Source organism: Agelaius tricolor, unplaced genomic scaffold, assembly GCF_023055355.1.
Source record: "Agelaius tricolor isolate 1412-34295 unplaced genomic scaffold, bAgeTri1.0.p SCAF_22, whole genome shotgun sequence".
Taxonomy (NCBI): Eukaryota; Metazoa; Chordata; class Aves; order Passeriformes; family Icteridae; genus Agelaius; species Agelaius tricolor.
The window spans coordinates 11,090,688-11,113,406 of record NW_027269282.1 but is presented as its reverse complement, the minus strand read 5'-3'; the positions used below and the strand labels follow the sequence as shown (position 1 = coordinate 11,113,406).

General features: G+C 48.9%; 1 protein-coding gene across 5 annotated transcripts in view; it reads left to right on the top strand.

The window, feature by feature from the left end:
• Nucleotides 1–22,719, top strand: part of FAM53B (family with sequence similarity 53 member B) — a 46,179-nt gene that overhangs the window by 14,700 nt on the left and 8,760 nt on the right. For 2 of the 5 annotated variants that reach the window (XM_071446481.1, XM_071446482.1), the window contains 3 exons: nt 2,873–3,097; nt 6,125–6,176; nt 12,704–13,398. In XM_071446481.1, coding sequence (XP_071302582.1) covers nt 3,029–3,097; nt 6,125–6,176; nt 12,704–13,398 — 816 coding nt within the window. In that variant the 5' untranslated portion in view covers nt 2,873–3,028. Of the gene's footprint in view, nt 1–2,872; nt 3,098–3,263; nt 3,360–3,414; nt 3,965–5,848; nt 5,909–6,124; nt 6,177–12,703; nt 13,399–22,719 lie in introns of those variants that run through there. The other 3 variants (XM_071446484.1, XM_071446480.1, XM_071446483.1) reach the window with 3 other exon arrangements.

Below are 22,719 nucleotides of genomic sequence, written 5' to 3'. Positions count from 1 at the left end.
GCATCTGGCAGACAGTTTGCTGCATCTTGAGGTCCTTTCCATGCAGTTCAGTGTAGCAGGTGAGCAGGGCATGGCTGTGCGTGGTGCTGGAGCCTGCTGTGTCACACAGTCATGTGTGAGACCCCCCTGCAGGGAAGGGCTCTTTGTCCCCTGTGAGCAGCTCTAAGGCTGTGCTGGTGCCTCACAAGGAACATGTTTGCTCCCCAGAATTTATCTTTCAAGCCTGTGGATGAGACTTGGATCATTTCACTTATTTTTTTTCCAAGCCAAACACTCCATAGGCGTGATACTGTCTAGAAAGCAGCTCTGAGAGAAACCTCTTCCCACCTGTGCCACTGCACAGATCACATGAGGCTTCTGCTTGGTCTGTGTTTTGAACCGTGTGGAAAGCAGGGTTTACTAAAATTTGGGGATTTCTGTGCCCTAGAGTTTCTTGGGGGCTTTTCATAGAGCTCAGGAGATTGTGTCAACCCCAGTGGCCGTGGCTCTAAACTTAACCTTGACATCATGATGAAGATAGTTCCTTTATCTGATTGCAAATGAGGAAATACATTTCTTAAAGTAATTAATGGTCCCTGCAGAGCATCTTTTTATTACCATGTGTGTGTGTGTGTGTGAAAGCATGCAGGCTATAAATACACAGTGGTTTCCTCCTCAGCATCAATAGGGTCCATCCTGGCCCTGCAGTTTGTGTCCCATGGCACTTGTTTGCATGCAGAGGATGTGACAGGGCAGGGCCGTGCGTCAGGAGCCCTGGGAGGCAGGATGGGGAGCCAGAGATCACATTTCACTGGAAAGTTTCCCTTTTTTACTGCAGTTTCTCCATGGGGATGGTTCCAAAACCCAGCCAAGCAGTGGCTGAAGTTGCTGATACCTGCAAGTGCCTCGGCCCCAGTGCTGGGGGTGGTGGTGGCTGCCAGCTTGGCAGCACTTTGCTGTGTTGCCTGTCATTAGGGCTGTGTTAATTGCAGGGCTTGCAGAGGAGCAGGGAGGTGTGATGATGGTGTGTGCTGCATCCTGGCCAGGGCAGGGAGCCTCTGTCTGTACTTGCTGCTGCTCCTGCCTGGGTGTGTACCCGAGTCTGCTGCTGCAGCATTATCCATCACCTCAGGGAAGGGCAATTATTCCTGGAGAAATCATACCTGGTGAAGGTGCTTGGCTGCTTTCAGGCTGCTCTGAACCCTTGTTTGATCTTTGTGCCAATGGTGCCCCAGTGTCCTCCCAGCACAGAGTTTGTCACTGCAGCCAGCACTGTCAGGGACAGCTGAGATTGGGATAGATGGAAATCACAGAGTCACACAAGGGTGTGGTTCAGAAAGCACCTTAAACACCATCCCATTCCACCCCCTGCCAGGGACACCTTCCACTGTCCCAGGGGGCTCCAGCCTGGCCTTGGGCACTGCCAGGGATCCAGGGGCAGCCGCAGCTGCTCTGGGCACCTGTGCCAGGGCCTGAATTCCTTCCCAGTATCCCATCCAACCCTGCTCACAAATTTTGTGTCATTTTGACGCTCTGAAATGTTTACTTTTCTATCTGACAGCTTTCACTTGGTCACTGGGCTGCCCAGAGGTTTATGATGAAGTTACCAATAAGCTGTAAATTATGATTCCATTGATATCCCACAGAAAGCTGGAGACTGGACCAGGCACCCTTGGGAACAGTAAATCTTCAGAAAATGTATTGATTCCCAATCTTGGCTTTGCACTCTGGATGAACTTTGTCCTCATAAAATAATAGAAGGTGATTTTTCTTTACCAGCCAGCTGGCCTTTAAATGAGCTACTCTTAACACCACTGCAAGCTCTAATCCAAGTAAACATGGCCAGGATGATTCAGGAGCTGGGAAGAGAAGCCATATCAGTTCATGGCTTAATAAGGGTTAATACCTAGTGGAACATTTTCATCTATCATCCTTAAACATCACAATTGGCTTTGACTGGATGGTACAAGATCAGTATTTTGTGCTCTTTGGATTGTGCACATGGTGAGTTTGGTTGTTTGCATTAACAAGCAAAGCAGCAAAACAGAGAAACAGGATTAGGGGAGTGATTTGGGGAAAACGCTGATTTCGGTAATCAGATTTCAGTTGCAATCTGTCTGCTTGACAAGGGAATAAGTCTGCTGGGGAGGATGCCAGGGGGCAAGGCAGGGCTCATGGTCAGGGCTGTATGAGCTGGCTTGCAGTTTTCATTTCAAAAGCCTCCTTGTTGTCCAGCCTTAACTTTTGTTAGGGTTAGGGTTAGGTTCTAAAACTACCTAGGGTTAGGGTTAGGTTCTAAAACTACCTAAGAAATGGATGGAGATCAAGAGGCATGGTGTGGCCCTTAGGGTTTCAGGGCAAGGAGCTGTCCCTCCTTCCTTGCAGACTCTTTGCCTCGTGTTTCTCCCCACAGGGCTCTTCCTAGATGGGGAATCATGGAGGGACTGGGTGGGATAGGTGCATCCAGGGGATTTCACAGCCATAATGATGCTGGAGAGGCTTTTTCTGCTGGACATCTGCTCCCAGCTGGTCTGCGGGCAAAGGGTTTCTGTGAGATCAACCCTGGAGCTCTAATGAGCTCTTCTTTCAATCTTTTGTATCTTCAGTATGGGGGATGCCAGTCCCCTCTTCAAATGGAGAATTCAGAGGGAACTTTATTGATTTGCCTGCAATACTTGTGTCCCTGTGTAGAACCTTGTGTGCTTCCAACAGCTCCTGTGAGTGCCCCATGCTGTGCTGGTGGGGAGCAGAGGGACATCCACAACGTTTAAGATCCTAAAATAAACACATCCCTCAAGCAGCCACCATCAGGCTGGTTTTGGGCAGTGCTTGCCCCTTGCCCAGTGCATCCACCCCCCTAAAGCTGTTCCTCTCTCTGTCTCTCTTTGTGCAGGAGCTTTCCCCACCCCGAGGCTGTCCCTGCACATCCCTGAGGAGCTGGCAGGGCCCAGCCTCTCCTGGGGGATCATGGATTGACAGAGGAGCTTTGCCAGCCCCCAGCTGCCAGCACCCTTTGCCTGGACCCTGATGGAGGCAGGACTGCATTACCATGGTGATGATCTTAACCAAAACTCGGGAAAACAAAGGTGCTGATTCTGTAACATGCAGGACTGAGCTGGTAAGCTTTGTGAAATCTCTGCTCAGAACTCTTTCACTGCCAAGAACTTTGCTGTAGCTTTGTAATAAGGGTTTTCTTTCCTGCAGGGATGGATCTTTGGGTGGTTTGTAGTGCTGATTTCTACAAAGCTGCATTAATATCCAAGGAGCAGGTGATTAGTAAGTGATTGGAGTGCTGTGGCTTTTGCATATGTGGATTTCAGTAAGCACCAAAGGGGATAAACAGCACAAAAAAAATCAAATCAATGCTGTGAACAACACAGGTGAGAAGTTGCTTCACCGACAGAGAACAGATGCTGATCATTAATAGGAGGATGAGCAAGTGGGAAGCAGGATTAAGTGGGAGATGGTGAAGGGCAGTGCTGTGGTAGCTAATTTCTCTGGGAGCCTGGAGAGGTGCAAATCCACCACGCTGAACGAGCTGGCAACAACAAAAGAAAAAAAAACAAATGAGGGGTGGCAGACCAACTGAAGGATGCTGTGAGGGCTGAGTGTACCTGTGGGAGGGGAAAATAAGGGGCACCATGGCTGGAGGCAGGGTCAGAGGAAATGAGGAGGTGCAGGGTGATGGAGAGCCATCAGAACAAGGCTGGCTGGGGCCATTTGCCCCTCTGTTCTCCTGGAGAGATGGGCATGGTCTGAGGAGAAACTGGACCAAAGGCTCTGAGAGTGTCAGATAAGGGTGTGCAGGAACACAGCAGGAAGCATCTGGCAGGATGAGCCATAAATGGGCATTCTGAACATAAAAGAAATAGAAAAGCCTGAGTTTGCTGGGGATGGCAGAGTGTCCAGCTGGGCTCCCCAGGCAGAGAGCACACTGTGCTGGGGTGAAGGCAGGCTGCCCTGGCAGGGAAAGGCAGAGGAGAAGGTGAGCAAGCCAGCAGCAGGGGAAAATACTGCCTTAAAAGGGTGAGATTTGGGAAGGGTATTGATACATTGAGAAACACCCTTGCTGTAGTGTTAGCTCCTGCTGCTCAGGGTGGGAAGGGGGAAGCCTCAGCTTCCAATGCCAGCTGTGCCCTGGGCAGTGTGTGGGGCAGGTGAAGGGCAGCTGGCTGCAGAGAGGCAGGTGGGAGCAATTTCTTCTCCTGCTCAGAGAAGGGCTGGGTGCTCGGGGTGTCTGGTGGTAGAGATGCAGAGCTGTAACACAAAACTTTGCCCTCCTGGGTTTGCCCAGTGCTTCCCACAGCTCCGGGGCTGGGTCAGGAGTGCAGGGACAGTCCTGGGTCCACAAGGGGAATTGCTGGGTTGCCTGGATTGTTAAATTGGGCAGACAGTCACAAGAAGGCTGATCCACTGAAGAAAGCAAGAATGTTTCTGTTGTCTTCATGGGGAAGGCCAAAAAGCGAAACCCAAAGGAAATAAATGTCTGAGCACTGGGGCAGCGCCTCCTGCCAACAGCCAGTGGGCTCCTTTGGTTCAGCTCCCAGTTTGGTATGAAAATTCTTACAAAATGGTAATTATACTCGATATGGGACATATGTCAGGCTCCTCTCCCTCCTGCCTTGCAGACAGTGCCTGCTCTCTGGGGCTGGCACACAGATGTGCACTGGCACTGCCCCTGCCTTCTCTGGGGCTTGTCCCACTTCCATCTCTGCTCCACTTTGGCTGCTCCTTGGAGACAGCTGCCTGTCCTCTCTGCCTCCTGATTAATTCTGCTGATGGATCATAAGGTGGGGCTTGACAGATGGAGATATCCTCACTTCACCCAGAAAAGTGGCACATGCCCCAGAGGTGACTGACCCTTATTTACCTTCTCCACATCCACACCCTGTAGCTGTTCTGTGCCTCCCTATCCCTCTACACTCATTATTTCCAGCATTCTGTATAGGAGGTGGGAGCCTTTATTGGATTGCTCAGGTGCCATCATTTGGTACATTATTATTATTATTATTATTATTATTATTATTATTATTATTATTATATAATCTCCAGTCCTCATGATGCACTGGAGATTCTGGCACAGAGAAACTGTGGCTGCTCCATCCCTGAAAGTGTCCAAAGCCAGGCTGGATGGGGCTTGGAGCAACCTGGACACATGGAAGGTGACCCTTCCCAGGTGGAACTGGATGTCTTTAAGGTCCTTTCCAACCCAAACCATTGTGAGATTCTGTAGTTATGTGAGCAGGCAACGTGTGAAACGTGGATCAGGAGGGAAGGTGTGAGTGCAGTGGCCCAATGCCAGATAAAACACAATTATGGCAGTGCAGATGGACGTGGGGGCTGTGCTGGTGCTTCCCTCAGATGATGTAAAGCCCCAGTCAGACGGGATGGTGTTGCCAGGATAGACACTTCAGAAGCCAGAATATGGATATTTTTAGGGATAATAAAGGAACAATTAGTATGAAAGTGTGTTTTTGCAGGCATAGCTGAAATGGCATGCAGCTGTGGGTAACATATTGATTTATTACATGTGAACCCATCCATGCTCATTTTTAGAAGCCTGATGGTGTCTCTTACGCTGTCAAGAGGAAAATTCTTGAGGAAAAAAAAAAACAGTGTGAAAAGCAACCAGGATTATTTTGTACCCATGCAGTGGCATTTCCCTCTGTTTTTAGTGCAAATCAGCACAATCTGAGTGCAGACTCCCCAGAAGTGCTGAGGTGAGGATACCTTGCCTTAGAAACACATTAAATGCTTGAAAAAGCTAAATAGCTGCTTTGTACCTAGGTGGGGAGGCCTTAATGGGCTTGGATGAGGTTCAAGATACCATTTTTGCTCCTTTCTTGCCCAATCCAGGATTACCATTGAATTGCAGCTCCCATTTTAGTTTCTCCAGAGTTTTGGGACCTCACTGCAGCTCTTCCCTGAGGTAAGGGCTGGCTGCAGGACCCTTGGTCTGCAAGCCTTGTCAAGGACTCTGCCCAGAGTTTAATTAAAGTTGATTTTCTTGAGGAAAGGTGGCTGTGTCTGTCCCCTGGTCCCTGCTGGATCAGGGCCATGGGAGGCTCTGCCCAGGCTGGAGGGTGGTGTCTGATGCCCAGGCTGGGTCTGTGAGAAGTGAAATAGTTTTTCTGGTTGTTTGCAGCACACTCCAAAGATGAGTCAAGGACCTACCCTCTTCTCCTGTGGCGTGATGGGTGAGTACAGAAACTTCTCTCTGTGTTTCCTCTGCTCCCACTTCCTCACAGTGATGGGTGGGAGGCTGTCCTGACTTTTGGATGTCTCCAAAACCACTCCCCTGCAGCCCACCCCACCACACCTGTGCCCCTCTCCCCCCCAGAGGTACTTTTTGTGCCCTGTTGCCATTGCTGAGTGAATTGCTTATCTCCTTTCCCCTCCCCTTTGCTACATCTGCTTATTTTTAGAGCTACTCTTACAGCTGAGATGATAAACATTTGGGGTCTGAGGTTGTGTTTGAGTACCCAGCCCAAGACTGTTTGCATGATGCAAGCAATAAATAACAGCATTCTCACTGAGGTGTTCTACCACCTGCCACAAAGTGGTTGCCCAGGCCTCAAACAACAAGGAAAATGTCTCAATTTTGCTGTTGACAGGAGCCATGATGTAATATGTTTGATGCCATTTATGTCAGAGCTTGCTACCAGATTTTATGCTGAACAGCCACCAAAATGGATGGAGGATTGGTGCCTTGGCTGATGATGCTGAAACACTGATAGTGCCACAGGATGTGCTGCTGTGCTCTTCTCTTTGGCCTTCCTAGCAGGGAGCCAATCACTGGGCCAGGCCTCAAAACCCAATTAAAATTGTAGGTCAAGTTTGAGCCAAGCTCCTTGCTGTGAGAGCCAACCCTCCACAGACAAAGAGGCTGCCCCTGTTGCTCATGGGCACAGCTCTCATTAGTGTTAATGAGAGCACATGCACTGACAGGAGATGTCCCCCAAGCTCCCTGATAGCTCCAGCCATTGGCAGTCTGGGGAGATGGACAGTATTTGTGGGGTTTTTCAGATGAAAATCAAAGTCAAGAAGGGATAGAGACAGCCCCTTCCCTCTCCCCTGCCTTTCAAACATGAGTGAGGAACAAAGAACCCAAATCAGATGGTTTTGTCTTGCACTGTGGCACTGGCAGGCTCTTCAGCAGATACAGAGTCTCTGCCTAATTGAGGAGCAGCCTGTCTTTAGGAGCTTTTACAGAGCCTTCTGCCAAATTATCCTTCTTCTGAGGGAACTGAATGTCACCTCCTTGACCTCAGCTTGCCCTGCTGTGGTCCCTGTCATGCCCAGTCAAGAGGAGCCCATCCTTCCCTCCTGTGAGGGCATTGCTTAGCTTGAGTTTCATTTTAGTTATTTTCTCCGGGAGTTCTTGATGTCCCCAAATGTAGGCCACAATCACAGACTAACCCAGGATGAAAACTTGCTTGGCAATTTAAATAAGTTACTGTCAAAATGCAAAACTTGGGGAATATTTTAGTTCAAAGGGCCAAGTCCCTGTTGGTTGAAAGCACTGGGATAAATAAACACAGTGAAGTTTGGACTGGTAGCTCAGACAACATGAGGCAAAGACTCACAGTCCTACCTATGTGGGAGGTTTGGATGGACGTTGGCTGATTTTTTTTTTTTTGGTTTTAGATAAAAGAGAATCTTAGAAAATAACCTTTTTGATACCTTTGGGATGAGGGCAGCTTTGGGCAGGAGGGCAGTTTATTTCTGGACCCTGTGGCCAAGGGGCAGGAGGGCAGAGGGAAGCTCAGCCTCTGCCAGGGAGAGCATCATCCAAACCCTGGAGCTTTTCTTGTAAGGTACTAAACACTGCAAGAATCTGAAAATGGATTATAGATTGTAACCAAACTCACTATATTGAGTAAACATTCTTAAAGACTTGATATATTGGATGATGCATGGTTAGGTCCAATTCTCAGGGTGACTTAAATAATCTTTTGGCTTTTAGATTTGTGAGAAATATTTCTGCCAGTGAAATGATAATATTACTAAAAATATTGGGTTTTATCTCTACATAGCCCTTTGCTTGGAGGAAGATTAAAGGTGAAATGCCTAAAACTATAAATTCAACAACTACTGCTTTCCCTTCTCCTTGATGGGTCCTTGAAGCACCCAGGAGTGTGAGAATTGTCCTGTTGATGGATAGTTTGCTGGTTTGGTTTTTTTTCCCTCCTTTTTTTCCTTTTCTTTCCTCAGCAGTCTCCATGGCAGGTTCCCAGTGATAATATCTGTGCTAGAAAAAGGTGGCATATTGGAAAATTGTGGCATTAGAGTGGTGAGGGCCTGGCACGGCTGCCCAGAGCAGCTGTGGATGCCCTATCCCTGGAAATGTTCAAAATCAGGCTGGATGGGGCTTGAGGCAACCTGGGATAGTGGAAAGTGTCCCTGCCCATGCCTTTTGCTATCCACCCAAAGACAGAAAAATTCCAATACAGGAAGTCAAAAGTAATAGAATCCCAGAATGGTTTGAATTGGAAGGGGCATTAAAGATGATCTCACTCCACCTCTGGCCATGGCAGGGACACCTTCCACTGTCCCAGGTTGCTCCAAGCCCTGTCCAACCTGACCCAGTAAGAGAAGCTCAGTAGGTGTGTGCTGACAGCTGTGATCTCCTGCTTTCTGTGTAAGCAAGAAATTATCTCTGAGGGAAGCTGCAGGCAGGGTTTTATTGAGGCAGTGACAAGGTGCTTGCCCATGCAGGATCCCAGCCCTGGCCCTGGTTGTAAAAGGCAGGAGGAGGAGGAGGAGGAGGAGGAGGAGGGTGGCTTTGAGGGACAGATCCTGCACTCATCCTCTGGGAAGAGCTCTTTTCAAAGCAGCCATCATTTCCATTTTCCCTTGGAGGGCTCTCTGAGTTTGCCCTCCTAGGGTGCTGCAGCAGAGCAGGGTGAGGGATGGGGCACTCAGGTCGGTTTGTCTGTCCTTTGGCACTGTCACATGGCTCCTCCACCATGTTTGGCAGCATCATTGCTCTGAGCGTGCCAGGGCAGGGCTGCAGCCTTGGGCTCACTGTTGCACAGCTCTTTCTTGGAAGTGGCTTTTCACCATCCTTGGGTGACAGAGGAGAGCCAAGAAACCAGGAGAAAAGCCAGCTCATGGGATCATGAAGGTTGGAAAAGACCTCCAAGATTGTCAACCCCTTCATGGGGGTGATGGCCCTTGAATGCATCCATCCTGAAAGCACCTGCCAGGCTTTCATGCCTCCTCTTGCTGAACCAGGGCTTTCTGGATTTTGGGGTTTTTTTTTGGAAAGGCCATCAGTGAGGAGCATCTTGGTGCACATTCAAACACAGTCACCCTGCAGAGAGAAGGAGCTGCTGGGGGAGTTGTGCTGAGGTGTATCTGGAGCAGGCAGACCTCTCCAGAGCATCCCACTGAAGAGCTGGGCAGGTTTCACTGTCAGGGTTGGGATTTCCCTCCCCCATGCAGGCTGTTGGCACAAGGAGCCCACAGCCCACAGGTGTGTTTAATCTCCAGAGCAGATTTTGGGGCTGTTGTTTTCATTTCCCATTGAAGCACAGCTCTGCCCATTGTATTTTGATCTTATTTCTGCACTGGGAATGCTCCCTGGCACTGCCATCAGCTAATTACAAGCATTAAATGTGTCCCACAGTTAGAAATTATCTCCTGAACATAAACAGGGGGCAGTGGAAAATGCAGGCTGCCTTTTCCCCTGTGCACAGGAACTGTGAGACCAAAATTCCACTTGAACAACATGGAAAAAAAGGGAATTGGATGTGCACCTGTGCCCAGACAAATGTTTGGGTTAGGTTCCAAACAGAATTTATCTGCCAAAAAGGATAAGAAAAATTGATTGAAACCTCTAATTGCTTTACAAGTTGCCACAATAAATTATGTATTAATGTAAATTATTTCATGGGAAAAGAACGTAGAGGAAACTTGAGCAGAAGGATCATGCATTATGTATAAAAAGGAACTGTAAAAATATTATAGCAGCACATTTGTGTCGCTGTAGTTAAAGTTGTGTCAGCATTTTGGTTTTACACCCTTCTCTGTGGTTATGAGTGGCCAGTAAAATTTACTCTGTGTCACCAGAGGGGCACAGCAGTCATATAGAAAGCTCAGGGCCATCACTGAGCTGCCTGATGTGTCCGTGGGCTGCTCCTGCAGCTCCTGGAGCTCAGCCTTTGGAAACCTGGCTTTGGTGCTCTGAGGGTGGATCCTGTGCCCCGTGGGGCAGTGCAGAGCTCTCAAGTATGGAGGACAACACCCATGTCCCCAGTTTTGGGCTGTGACTCCAGCCCACGAGCACCATGAGGGTTTGTTTGACGCAGTGAAGGTTTTGTGAGAGAACAGCTGGGTTTTGTTGAGGTGTCAATGTTTATTTTTTTCAGTTTTAAGTCAAAATCCAGAAGTAAGGTGCTGTTTCATCCAGGGACACTAACAGCCAAGAAGGACCTGTTTAAGCAGGGCAAGAGCCCCTCAGGCTGCACTCACAGCATGCTCTGGTTGTCCCTTTGTTCTCCAACAGGCAAAGGAGAGTTTTCCAGCCAGGCAGCTCACTTGCAGACCAAGGGCTCTCGTGGTGGGTTTTATCCTGGAACAAATTGCTTGCCTCAGGGTAAACCAGGCTGAGGTTTGTAGTTTAAAAAAAAAATTAATACATGTTTAACTGCAGCAGAATTAATGGCTCCAGTGCAATTATCGTTATCAACGTGCGCAGGATGGGACTCTTAGTCTTTAAAAACTGAGCAGAAAACCAGCTGCTTTTCCTCACTAAGGCTTTCCAGAGTTCTTTAATTATACCCTCGGCCCTTAGACTACTCCATTTCCAATTTTTTTCAGGACAACCTGCTTCCTACTTGCACTGAAAACCCATTTTCTGGGCTACCTGGTATTTTGGGACTGGTCAGTGATGGCTGGGGACTTGGAGGGGCCAGGTTGTGCCAGCTCACATTGTGCAAGGGGAAAAGCAAATAACCCCAAGCTGGGGCTGGGGATAGTGGTGCTTTTACCATTTTCTTTGCCAGGTTTGGAAGATTTATAGCTGTTTGTGCTGAAGCAGGGGTGAAAGAGGAAGGTGTCCCGTATCCTCCTCACCAAGGCCTTTTGTACAGTCTCCAGCCAGAGGCTCGTGGCAGCTTGCCATGAAAAATCGGCTTCTATTTCTGTTTCTTTTGTCTGCTGACCTGACCCAAGAAATCTCTCTGCTGGCAGCATAGTACAGAGGAAAAATAATAAAGATCTAAACATAGATGGAGTTGTCTAGAGCAGATTTCTCACTTTTCATTGTGTTTATTAAAATGAGGAGAGCAACAGTTGAAATGCCGTGCGGTTACTGCGGGCAGAGCCAGGCTGTTTGTGGCTGGAGCTGTTATGGCAGCAGCTGGAGAAGGGAGAAATGGGAAAATTGGCCAAGAGTGGTGCAAGGGGCCCCAAATCTGACCTCCTGACTTGAAACCTTAGTCAGAAGCGTTCTGCACCGTTGCATCTTTCCTACCAGGCTGGTACCTGCAGCTGCGGGCTGGGCACGGCTTTTAATTCATCCTTCAGTTGCCTGAGTGGAAATACCCAAAAAGCCCCCAAAATATCGCCTGGTTTAGATACAATCATGTGAAACTTGGCAGCGAGGGTTCTCCAGCACGGCTTTGCTGTGTGTGCAGCAGCCAACGACAAAAACAGGCACTGGGGAGAGGCTGTTGGCTGATGACTTTTTTCCACTGCAGCAGCTGCGGGGTTGTCCTGCCATGGTTTTCCTGCTGAGCGTTGAAGGTGTATCTGCAAAGAGCCCCGTCCTTTGCAGGGCAGCCCAGCCCTGAGGGTGCTTTGCTTTCCTCTTTTGCTGTTAGTGGGATGTGTGTGGGAATGAGATCATCCTCCTTAATCCTCTCTTCCACCGTGGCTGTCCATGGGAAGCTGGGGAAGGGTCTGGAGCACAAGTTTGATAAAAACAGCTGAGGGAGATGAGGGGGCTCAGCCTGGAGAAAAGGAGGCTCTGGGGGCACCTTCCCACTCTGCACAATTTCTTAACAGGAGGGTGCAGCCAGGTGGGGATCTCCTTCCAGGTAAAAATGTAATAAAACAAGAGGAAACTGCCTGAAGTTGCACCAAGGGAGGTTTAGATTGGATTTTAGGGAAAATTTCTTCATGGAAAGGGCTGTCCAACCCTGGGCAGGGGTGGAGTCCCCATCCCTGGAGGGATTTAAAAGCCATGTGGCCCTTGCGGACATGAGGCAGTGGCCTTGGCAGTGCTGGGTTAATGACTGGGCTCAATGACCCTAGAAGGCTTTTCCAACCTCAGCGATTCTGTGATTCCATGTTTTTTAAATTCAGCTGTAAATTCAGGCAATTGTCAGTTGTGGAGCCCAGGACAAACCACACACATCTGAGACATGATTTAGCCCAGAGATAACCAATAGCCACAACATTTTACACTGCTGAATTCCCCTTAGCTAGTGCAACCTGGAATATTCAGAGGCATGTTTTTATCTTCTTCTAGCAGTTTTGCTCCTGCTGGGACTGTCACTTTGTCTCTCTCTCCATCTACACCACACAACCCACTCTGCTGGCAGTTCAGGAAACCATATTCCAAGAGTTAATTAATTTGTACTGGAAAACGTCCCATATGCTACTCTTTTTGTTTATGGACGTAGAAAGCGAGTCGCGGAATTAATTAACGCTAATGCCTGTGCGTGTGTGTTGTTTGTTTTTTTTTCCCCCCTTTCTTTTCTCCTTTCTGAACCAGAAAATGACAGATGGAGAGATCTCAGCAGGAAATGTCCACTCCAGCTCGAGCAGCCGGGCGCCAGCATCTGGGACTGCCTGTCGGACAAGGGCGAGGAGGGCTCGCGCTGGCCTAGGGACACGGCCGGCGCCTGCTCCGTCACCAACCTGATCAAGGAGCTGAGCCTCAGCGACCCCCACGGCCACCCCTCCGCCCCTCCCAGCAAGCGCCAGTGCCGCTCTCTGTCCTTCTCGGATGAGATGTCGGGTTGTGGGACCTCATGGAGACCCCTGGGCTCCAAGGTGTGGACGCCGGTGGAGAAGAGGCGCTGCTACAGCGGCGGCAGCGTGCAGCGCTACTCCAACGGCTTCACCACCATGCAGAGGAGCTCCAGCTTCAGCCTGCCCGCCCGCTCCAACCCACTCTGCACTGGGCAGCCCAGGAGATCGGCTGCTGGAGGCCACGGGGGAGACAGGGTGGACATTCAGAGGTCCCTGTCCTGCTCGCACGAGCGCTTCTCGTGCTCGGAGTACGGCGCGCCCTCGGCCTGCAGCACGCCCGCCTCCACGCCCGAGCTGGGCCGCCGCGCCGCCGGCCTGGCCCGCAGCCGCTCCCAGCCCTGCGTCCTCAACGACAAAAAGGTGGGCATCAAGCGCAGGAGGCCCGAGGAGGTCCAGGAGGAGCGGCCCTCGCTGGACCTCGCCAAGATGACCCAGGTAAGAGGCGGCGGGGCCGTCCCTGCCAGTGGCTCAGGTGTTCTCAAGAGCCTTCAGCGTCCTCCAGGGTGGGTGGGTGGCATGAAGAGTAGTGTGGGTGTTATGGGGAAACACATCCTGCTGGCCAGGCAGAATAACCCCTTCCCTTCTGAATGGATTTCTTTGGCAAATTCATGCGTTTCTATTCTCTTTGCATGCCAAGCGCGCCGTGTTGTCATTTCCTACTGGCACGGGTTTTGAGCAGGAATAGGTTAAACCCCTCATTTTTGAGTTCAGGGCAGAGGAGCCTTGGGCCTGCCATGGTGAGATGAAGGCAGCACCCCAAGGCCCCCAGCCCTGGCTCTGTCAGGTGTCGAATTCTTACTGCTACAGGCTTTACTTGCGCTTAGGCTCTGTAATTTTCCACTCTAGAGATGTTATCACGTTTCATTTTCAGTTGCAAACACAGAGCATAACCTCCCTCTTCGATCTGCTGCTCAGAGCCAGATAACAGACCTACAGCACAAATCAGGGACGATTTTGCTCCTTGGTCTTCTCCCTGCTGGACCAAGTGACTGGACATTAGCAAGAGACAGAGCAAGAGGCTGCATTGAAGGACAACATTTCCCTTCCACACTCATAAGATTTCCTGCAGTTTTATGATTTGACATTTCCCACATCAACAGTTTACAGTCACAAAGTCAATGAGACCATCAGCTCAGTGTGGAATGGAGATAATGGGGGGTGTGAAGGCCCCAGGGCTCTCACTGTGGGAGCAGGGGTGCCCTGGCCACTTCCCAGGGTGGGCTGTCACCTTCTGCTGGCCTTAAAAATTCCCCCATGGTTTTAGTTCCATGCTGTGTTTCATCCCTGTGTTGGGTGTGTTTGCCCTAAAGATTTTTTGTAGTGCTGGGGCCAGCAAAGCCTGTGTGGTGCAAGGCATCCCCTGTTGTCTGCAGGGAAACTGCTGGGAGAAATTCACCATATGGGTGAGATCCAACATTGTGTGTGCATTTTCCCCTTACAAGAACATGATATTTTATGGTGTTCTGGGCTTGGCAGCGCAGTGGTATTGGAGGAAGAGAGCATCTTTTCCTCCTCCAGAGGAGTTGGAGGATAAAAAGGGTGAAGAAGTCACATATTTGGGTGAGATCAGGCAAAAAACATGAGGATTGCTCTTGTCTTTTCATAAATCACAGCAAGAACGTTTATTATGCCAAGCTTATTTTATTAGATAATAAGCTGGATGGACAGTCAAAACCACATACATGTATTGCTATACTTTACTAGCCACAGGGTGGAATAGCACAACTGCCCCTGATTCTCTCTGTACAAGCAGACAAGCATCATTTCACTTCCCTGGAAGTGTTCAAGGCCTCGTTGGATGGGGCTTGGGACAACCCAGTCCAGTGGAAGGTGTTCCTATCCATGGCAGAGGGTGGAATGAGATGGGCTTTAGGGACCCTTTCAGTCCAGACCATTCTGTGGTTGTCTGGTATGATGGAAGGGAAGGAGGAGACTGTTCAGGCTCTGGCTGGACAGGCCTTTGTTGCCCTGTGAAGATGTTCTGAGGCAGCTTCTCCATTGCATCAGTCCAATATTTGCTGGCTGGTTTGAAAAAATGGGCTTGGCCTAGGAGATCCCGAGGGTCAGCAGGAGCTTCCCTTTCCCTCCAATGGATGCTGAGGCCAGGCACATGTTTATAATTTGGATGGCCATGGCTTTGACGTGGGTGGGTGATCCAAGGACGACAAAAAATCCAATGACTTGGATGTCCAAAAGCAGCTCAGTCCATGTTCCTGGAAAACCCTCAGCTTGAGGAATAGCTGTGTTTTCTCTGGCTGCTGTCCCCCACATCAAAACACCTTCCAAAGTGAGAAAGCAATGCCTGAACGCTCAGCATCACTCAGTGTCGGGGTGGTTCAACCTCTGGGAGAAGTGATACCACAAGGAAAGGCTTGGAAGCTCCATGCTGTGTGGCACAAGCTCTGTGGGAATGGGGAAGGGGTTGCCTGGTGCAGCATCTCTCCAAGTGTCCATGGGCAGCCCCTCTGCCAGCCCCTCCTGTCCCTCTGCTCCAGGCTGGGTGGCCGGAGCCGCTGCCGAACGCCCGGCGGTTGCTACAACCAACAACCAACAACAGCATCACTAAGGAGCTCCCCAGTGGGATCCAGTCCAAGCAGCTCCCATGGATATTTTCAGTTTCCAGGCAGGAAAGCCAGCCAGGCTCAGGTGCCCGTGGCAGAGGGTGAATCCCCAAGGCAGGGCTGTGCTGCTGGGTGTGGGGTGGCAGGGCTGGAGCAGAGTGGAAAGAAAGGGGGTGGGCTCGATGATCTTGAAGGTTTCTTCCAACTTTGTGATTCTGTGAAAGCAAAGCTGTGCAAGGGCCAGGGTTTCAGAGCTGAGGACTTGTGGAGAGCAGCACTGGCAGGCAGCTCTTGGCGTGGGAGGACTGGCACAGAGGGACGAGCAGGATGAGGCAAGTCACGGGGAGCATTCTTGCCTTTGGTGGGGCACAGTCAGAGCCCTCCCCAGGATGGGAATGCCAGGAAAACCAACTAATTCCTGGTGGGGAATAAATGTGCTCGAGAAAACCCTGCACATTTGGGCATCCCCCAGGCTGCTTTTAAGGCTTCCAGCCCAGGAGATGCAAAGTTGGGTGATTTCAGAGGAAGAGCTGAAATAATGGCAAGTGTCTGTGTGGCTGCACGTGTGCTCAAGTCTGGGTTTGTATGGGGTAGAAACACCTCGTGTGCAATGAGCAAAGCAAAGGACAGCCAAAGTGTCCAGACTGGACTTTCCAAATATCCACAAAGTACTCACTTTTCACATGGGGAAGCTGAGACATGGGGCTTTCCCTGAGTCCATGGGTGCTAATGTCAAAGTGGGAACAGAGCTTTGAGGTGCTGGGTACTGGATCAGCATCTGGCTCTGGCAGCAGATTGGTTAATTTTTCACTTGTGCTGGTAACCACATGTGTTTGTAGGCCTGAAACCTGGTACCATAATCAAAATAAAAATAATTTGACCTGAAAGAAATGTTTTCTTCATACTGGGAGGGATATTTAGGCCAAGCAGGAGGGGAGGGAGCCGCTCCTGGAAGCAATTACATGGCTACATAACTAGGCTAATTAAGAGAGAAAACTAAATGTTGAAGTTAAGCTGGCAGGGAAAATACTTTGGAAAATATTGCCTTTCATTCCTCAAAATCCTGGTTGTGTCTCTTCTGTCTGCAATTCCCATAGCCCAGAGAGGGAAGGTGAGCCCATATCCCTCCCTTTATTATTTGCTCATATGGCACCAAACCAGACAGGCTTCAACTTTGGGCAGAAACCAAACCCTGCACATGGTTGTCATTGAAATGCTAACAATTCTAAAAAGCCACAGGCACCACGATAATCCTTCTGCTCCTTTTGAATGCACATGAACTCTTTGCCTTGTGCCTCTTTGCCTCAAACTGGGAGTGATCAGGGGGGTCTCTGTCAGGTGAGTGGGTGACAATGAGGTGTCATTTAATTATCTCAAGTCCAGAGGCAGGTGAGGTGGGAAGAAACTGGTTTCTATCTTCACCCTAGTCATGGAGAGTTTGGGTACCTGGCCTGGCATCTCTGACTTCCTTAACATGAGGATGTGAACCATCCTCTCATTTCAGTGTAGGGTTTGGGCTTGCTTTCCATCCTCATCCTTTTATTCTTTCCTTCCACATGAAACACAAGCCCAAGGAGGGCACATCCCACCTCCCTGATCCCAGCAGTTGTTCTGGCAGAGTGGGAATGAATCTCCTCACAGCTTGCTCCCCTTCCCTGGAACAGTGCTCTTGGCCTCACAGCCCCAGGGACTGTGTCTGTAGGGGCAGGCCAGGATCAGAAATGGCTGGGATCAGATTTTTTCCATGAATTGGGAGGTTTTTCAAAGAGCTGGTTTTCCTTTTTCTGATGTAGGTGCATCTAAAATAAACGGGAAATGAGAAGTGTCACAAAGGTGACAGGAGGTTTCTTAGACCCCAGGAGTCCTCCCAGCTGGGCTGATTTTGGCACCAATGAGTGATTTTACCCTTTGCAAGTCACTCAGAGAAGCATCTGGGTGAATTAGGTGAGAAGATGGATTTTCTAAAATAAAATCACACTCTGCCAGGGATGCTGTGTGGTGGAGAGACACCCGCTGCGTTTTCCTCCCCCGTGGTGTGGTGGATTCTTCTCCAGAGGAACTTGACATGTCCCACCTCCACATCTGCTGCTTTCTGACATCCTGGTGTGAACATTTCCTGGGATCTCAGGCACTGTGTGCTGAAACATCTCGTGGCAGCACAAACATTGGGTTTGGTGGCTTGGCTGAGTCACTGACGGGAAGCTGAGCCATGGGCCAGCCCTGATCTTGGTGTGTGCAGATTGCCTTCCTTCACACAGGCTCTGGGCAGCTGCAGAGGACACGTGACACGTCCCCCACACCAGGGACTACCACCCTCAGTGGGAATTTGCAATAATCCCCAGCTCTGGCCACGCAAGCCCTCGCTATCTCTTCCCCATTCTGCTTCCTGCTGTCTGAAATTTTGATGTGGTGGTCACTGACAGATTTCAATTTGTGTTAGGATGGTTCCAAACACAGCTATCCTTGATACAGATGTGGTTTTTAAATGGATAATTTATTTTTATATATGCATTTATATATATATATATATATTTATACATATATATTTAAATGTTTAAGGCCAGGTTAGACACATCTTGGAGCAGCCTGGTCTAGGGGAAAGTGTCCCTGCCCAAGTCAGAGGTTGGAATGTGATGGTCTTTGAAGTTCCTTCCAAGTCAAACCATTCTATTTTTCTAATTTTTAATGTATATATGTATTTGTTCAACCCAGCCATGTTCCCTGCAGCACAAACCCCAGACAGGAGCAGGCCTGGCTGGAAGTGGGGGGTGGTGCTAGAGAGTTTGAAAATACAACTTTCCATGAAAAGAAAGGCACAAATATCTCAGTGGCATGTAAGGCTTTGCACTGCTGACAGGAATTGTCAGATGTGATGAGATACTGGTTCCTCCCAGTTGTAGGATCTGTGTATTGGTAGCAAATCAAGGCTTGGAGGTGGCTCTTGTGCCCCATTTCTGATGGCTCTTCAAGGTTTTAGTCCCTCTGTGAGCCTTCAGAGAAGCTGCAGTTTGAAGAGCTACTTCTCTCATAACAAATGCTGTACTCCTGGTTCTTTTCCTCCTGAGTTTCCTCTAAAATCCATTTAATTTTCTACAGAGGTTGTACCCATGAACACTGAGGATTTCCAGGCAGCTGCCATAGTATTTCTCCTATGCAAAGCTCTGTAATTATGTCATGTTTGCAGTAAATGAGACAGACAGTAGCTACTCTAGAATAAACAAAACAATTAAAATACAATATTGCTCTGCATCTCCATGGCCTATGGAGAGCATCCCATGGTCATGAGTCCAAAACTTCCTCTCTGTGAGGGATGGGTGGGTGAGAGGGTGCTGGCAGCAGTGGGCACAGCTGAGGAGGTGGTGAGGGTGAAGCCCTGGCTGTGCTTGCTGAGGGTGAGCTACAGAGAGGACTTTGTGCCTGTTGTGGGAAGGGTCTGGGCACAAGGGGACCATTGACGTTGTTCCCTGGACAGACAGAGCCTTTCATGGGTGACTTCACTGCCCTGCGAGGAGCACGTGCCTTCAGAGGATGGAGTCATCTGCACCAGGGATCACAGGAGCATCCCCTGAAATGAGGATGTGTGCTCCTTGTGGTTTTCAGGGTTAAAATCAGCTCCAGATAGAGGCAGCAGCCCTGTCACTCTGTGTCACCAATGCTCTGTTAGGCACTGAAGTTCTCCTGGTTCCCTCAGCCGCTCCTGGTGCTCCAGATCCTTCCCTGCCTCCATTCCTTCCTCTGGACACTCTCCAGAGGGTCTCCAGACACAGTGCAGAGTGTAATGCTTGTGGTGGTTGGGAGCCTGGCTGGCCCCTCTGCCTTGTTTTCCCTTCCAAACTTAGGAATGCTGGCAGTTTCCATGAGGATGCAGGCACAAAGGAGTTTGTACACTCCCAGGGCTGAAGCAAGCAGCTCACCAGTTTGAAATGATTCAGGCTGGTCTTGGCACTGAGTGGGAAGAAATTTCAAACTGCAGGGTGGGAGAAGGGACCGCTCCTCTCTGAGCACCCAAGTTTTCCCTTGAGGGGTAAAAATCTCTAATTTTCACATAAGGAGAATTTCTGTTTAAATTTGGGCACCTTTCAGGCTTGCTGGAGAGGGCAGGAGAGGTGGCAGTGATCTTGGTTGGCGTCAGCACCCACTTGAGCTGGTGACAAATGTTTCCAAATGCAGTGATAGGCAAAAAACTGGAGGCTTTAAATTCCATACGTATCCCAGGAAATAGTTTGCTATTGATGTAACTTCTGAGAGAGATTCCAGTTTCCAAGCCCCAGTGTTTTTTAAATAAACAGGAGTGAGAGCCTGCAAAGGTCAGTTTGTAGCTTGGTGGGAAAAAGCCTTTGGGTGAGGATCAAAAGAAACTGGTTTGAGGGTGGGAGGGACACCTTCCACTATCCCAGGTGGCTCCAAGCCCTGTCCAACCTGGCCTTGGACACTTCCAGGGATCCAGGGGCAGCCACAGCTGCTCTGGGCACCCCGTGCCAGGGCCTCCCATGCTCACAGGGAAGGATTTCTTCCCAAAATCCCATTTAACCCTGCCCTATGGGGGTATGAAGGCATTCCCCCTTATCCTGTCACTGAAGTCCCTCTCCAGCTTGAGTGCAGCACCTTCAGGCACAGGAAGTGGCTCTAAGGTCTCTCCCAGTTCCATCCCATTCCATCCCCTCCCTGCTCCTGGCTGTACCTGCTGCTCCTGCCTCCACCCTCCATCCCCTGCTCCCTGCTCCATCCCACCACGAGTTCCAGGGATGCAGGGCTGAGTGCTGCACTCACATGGGAGGACAGGGCTGGGAACACAAACAAAGCTTGGCAGTGTCTGTCCCAAAGATGGACAAAATCCAATTGTGTCCCGAGGATGCACATCTGATTCACCACGCGCTCATTAACCCTCCATCCCCGGGCTTGTGTGCTCTGTGACTCCAAAACACAGCTTTTAGAAAGCACAGGGATTCACCCCTGAAGGAGTCAGCATGCTCAAAAGGGGCATTTTGGCTCAAAAAAAGTCAAAAGGGATTTTTCATGATGGTTTACAAAAAAACCCCAGCACTCTAGGAGCTATTGGGAGTTACTTGGAACCACTTGCCTTGCAAAAAACTCCCAAAGCATTTGAGGAAGGCAAAGCATTTCAGGAAATGGTGCTAAATAACTAAATAATAAATAAACAAATAAGGGCCCTTCATTTTTCCTTTCCAGAGAGAGATGCTCAGGGCTAGCCCAAGGCCAAGGCTGTGACAAAAAAGTGAGGTGTATTTCAGGTCTGCATTGGATTTGCAGGAGGTCTTGGCAGGTGAGGGCAGTGGTTGCAGGTGCCACACACTCTGGATTTTTGGTCATCCACAATGTGATTTTATCCCTTTACTTGCTGGTATTCTCTTTTCACTGCTGCTAAAACTGTGACATGAGGTTTGGTTTTAAATTTTATAAGGTCCTGCCTTAACATTTAGGCCCTGAAGTGAGAACCACAGTGGCACAACAGAAATGTTACTTCTGTGCTGAAAATGATGAAGTATGGAAATGGAATAGGGCTGAGAAAAAGAATAACTCCATGTTAGTGATGTTTCATCCTACCCTGGGACAAGTCAAATCACTGAATTTCCCCAAAGATGAGCCACTCCAAATCCTGGGGTTTTGGCAGTTCTGGGGACAAGTCAGGCTCAGGTTTCCCCTTTTCCACTGAAATCCATGGCACTGCAAAGCCATCACTGGGAGAGCAGCCCTGCCACTGTCCCCACTGGGCTCCTGGCACTGCTGAGTGTGTTGGCATGAGGGGCCTTGCTGGTTTTTGGGTTTTCTTTAATTTTTGTAAAGGTTGGGGTTGAAGTTTTAGAGATGGTATTTTGTGTTTAGGTTGAGATGTTTATTATTTTTATTTCTATTATAAGTTGTGAGTTTTATAGTATTTTATTAATAAGTTATGAAATGGTTAGCTATTTTTATATAAGGTTTTTAAAGGTTAAATTATCTAATTAATAAATGGTACTTAAATTGTTTTAATTTTAATTTAATAATTAATTATTTGAAGATTGTAATGCGGATTTTTTGTTTAATTATAAAATATTATTTAAAGTCATGAAGAAGAAGGTGAAGAGGAAGGTAAAGGAGGAGGATTAGTTAGTGCTTTAAAATCTTAATTTTAGTTTTATATATATATTACTATATTTTAAAACTTTAACTTTTCTATTTAGTGATATTATATACTTCTAATTAAATGATACACTTTGTAATTTTAGTGTTATTAGTTAATTTTGGAAGTTTTCTCTATGGCTTTAGGTCAAATGTAGTGTTTTCTTAGGGGTTAGAGTCTGTTAGTACAGAAAGTTTAAAATTCTCAGGACTTTACCAGGGCCTGCAGTGCTCCAGGGATCTGGATCCCCAGAGGATGCAGAGGAGGAGGCAGAGGTGAAAAGCTGGGAAGGGCAACCAGTAAATAAATAAATAAATACACAGTGATCACTAATGACCTGTCTGAGCAAATGGATTTTTCCAGCTCATAGCAAAGGGTTTGGTGTCTGTTAGGGAAAATATTTGTTCTTGGCAGGAAATGAGGGTTTCCTCCAATTATTGTTATGAATAGGAAAGGGTTGGGAGGCTGTGCTGGGCCTGGGTCCCCACGTGGGGATGCTGTGGGATGCTGTGAGAAGCTGTGGGAGGCTGTGGGAGGCTGTGGGAGGCTGTGGGATGCTGTGGGATGCTGTGGGATGCTGTGAGAGGCTGTGGGATGCTGTGGGATGCTGTGCTCAGGTGGGACAGGGGAGCCCCAGAGTGGTGTTCTCTGCTCTCTGATTCCCTGCATTGCTCTATTTCTCTGTGATTGCTGGGATTTGTCTCTCCAGCCTCTCCCTGGGGCTCTGTAGCACCAGAGGGATTCCCACTGGGGGTCACACCTCAGCTTTTTTCCTTGCAATTATGGAATCTCCCTGAACATCCTCAGTGTCACTGAGGCAGCCACATACTCCAGAGACAGAGCAGAACTGTGAGTAAACCCAAATTATCTTCACAGGCTCCAAAGGCAGCATCAGAACTAAAGACTTAAAGCCTTCTTCTTGCTTTTTTGGTTTTGTTTGTTTAATACTGTGGTCAGAAGTGGCTTGGGAGGATAAGAGACATTTCTGAGCCTGCTCTTGAAAGCTGGTTTTCATACCAAACAGAATAAAAGCAAAATTATCTGCTGAAACTTCGAATGCACCAAACAAACACT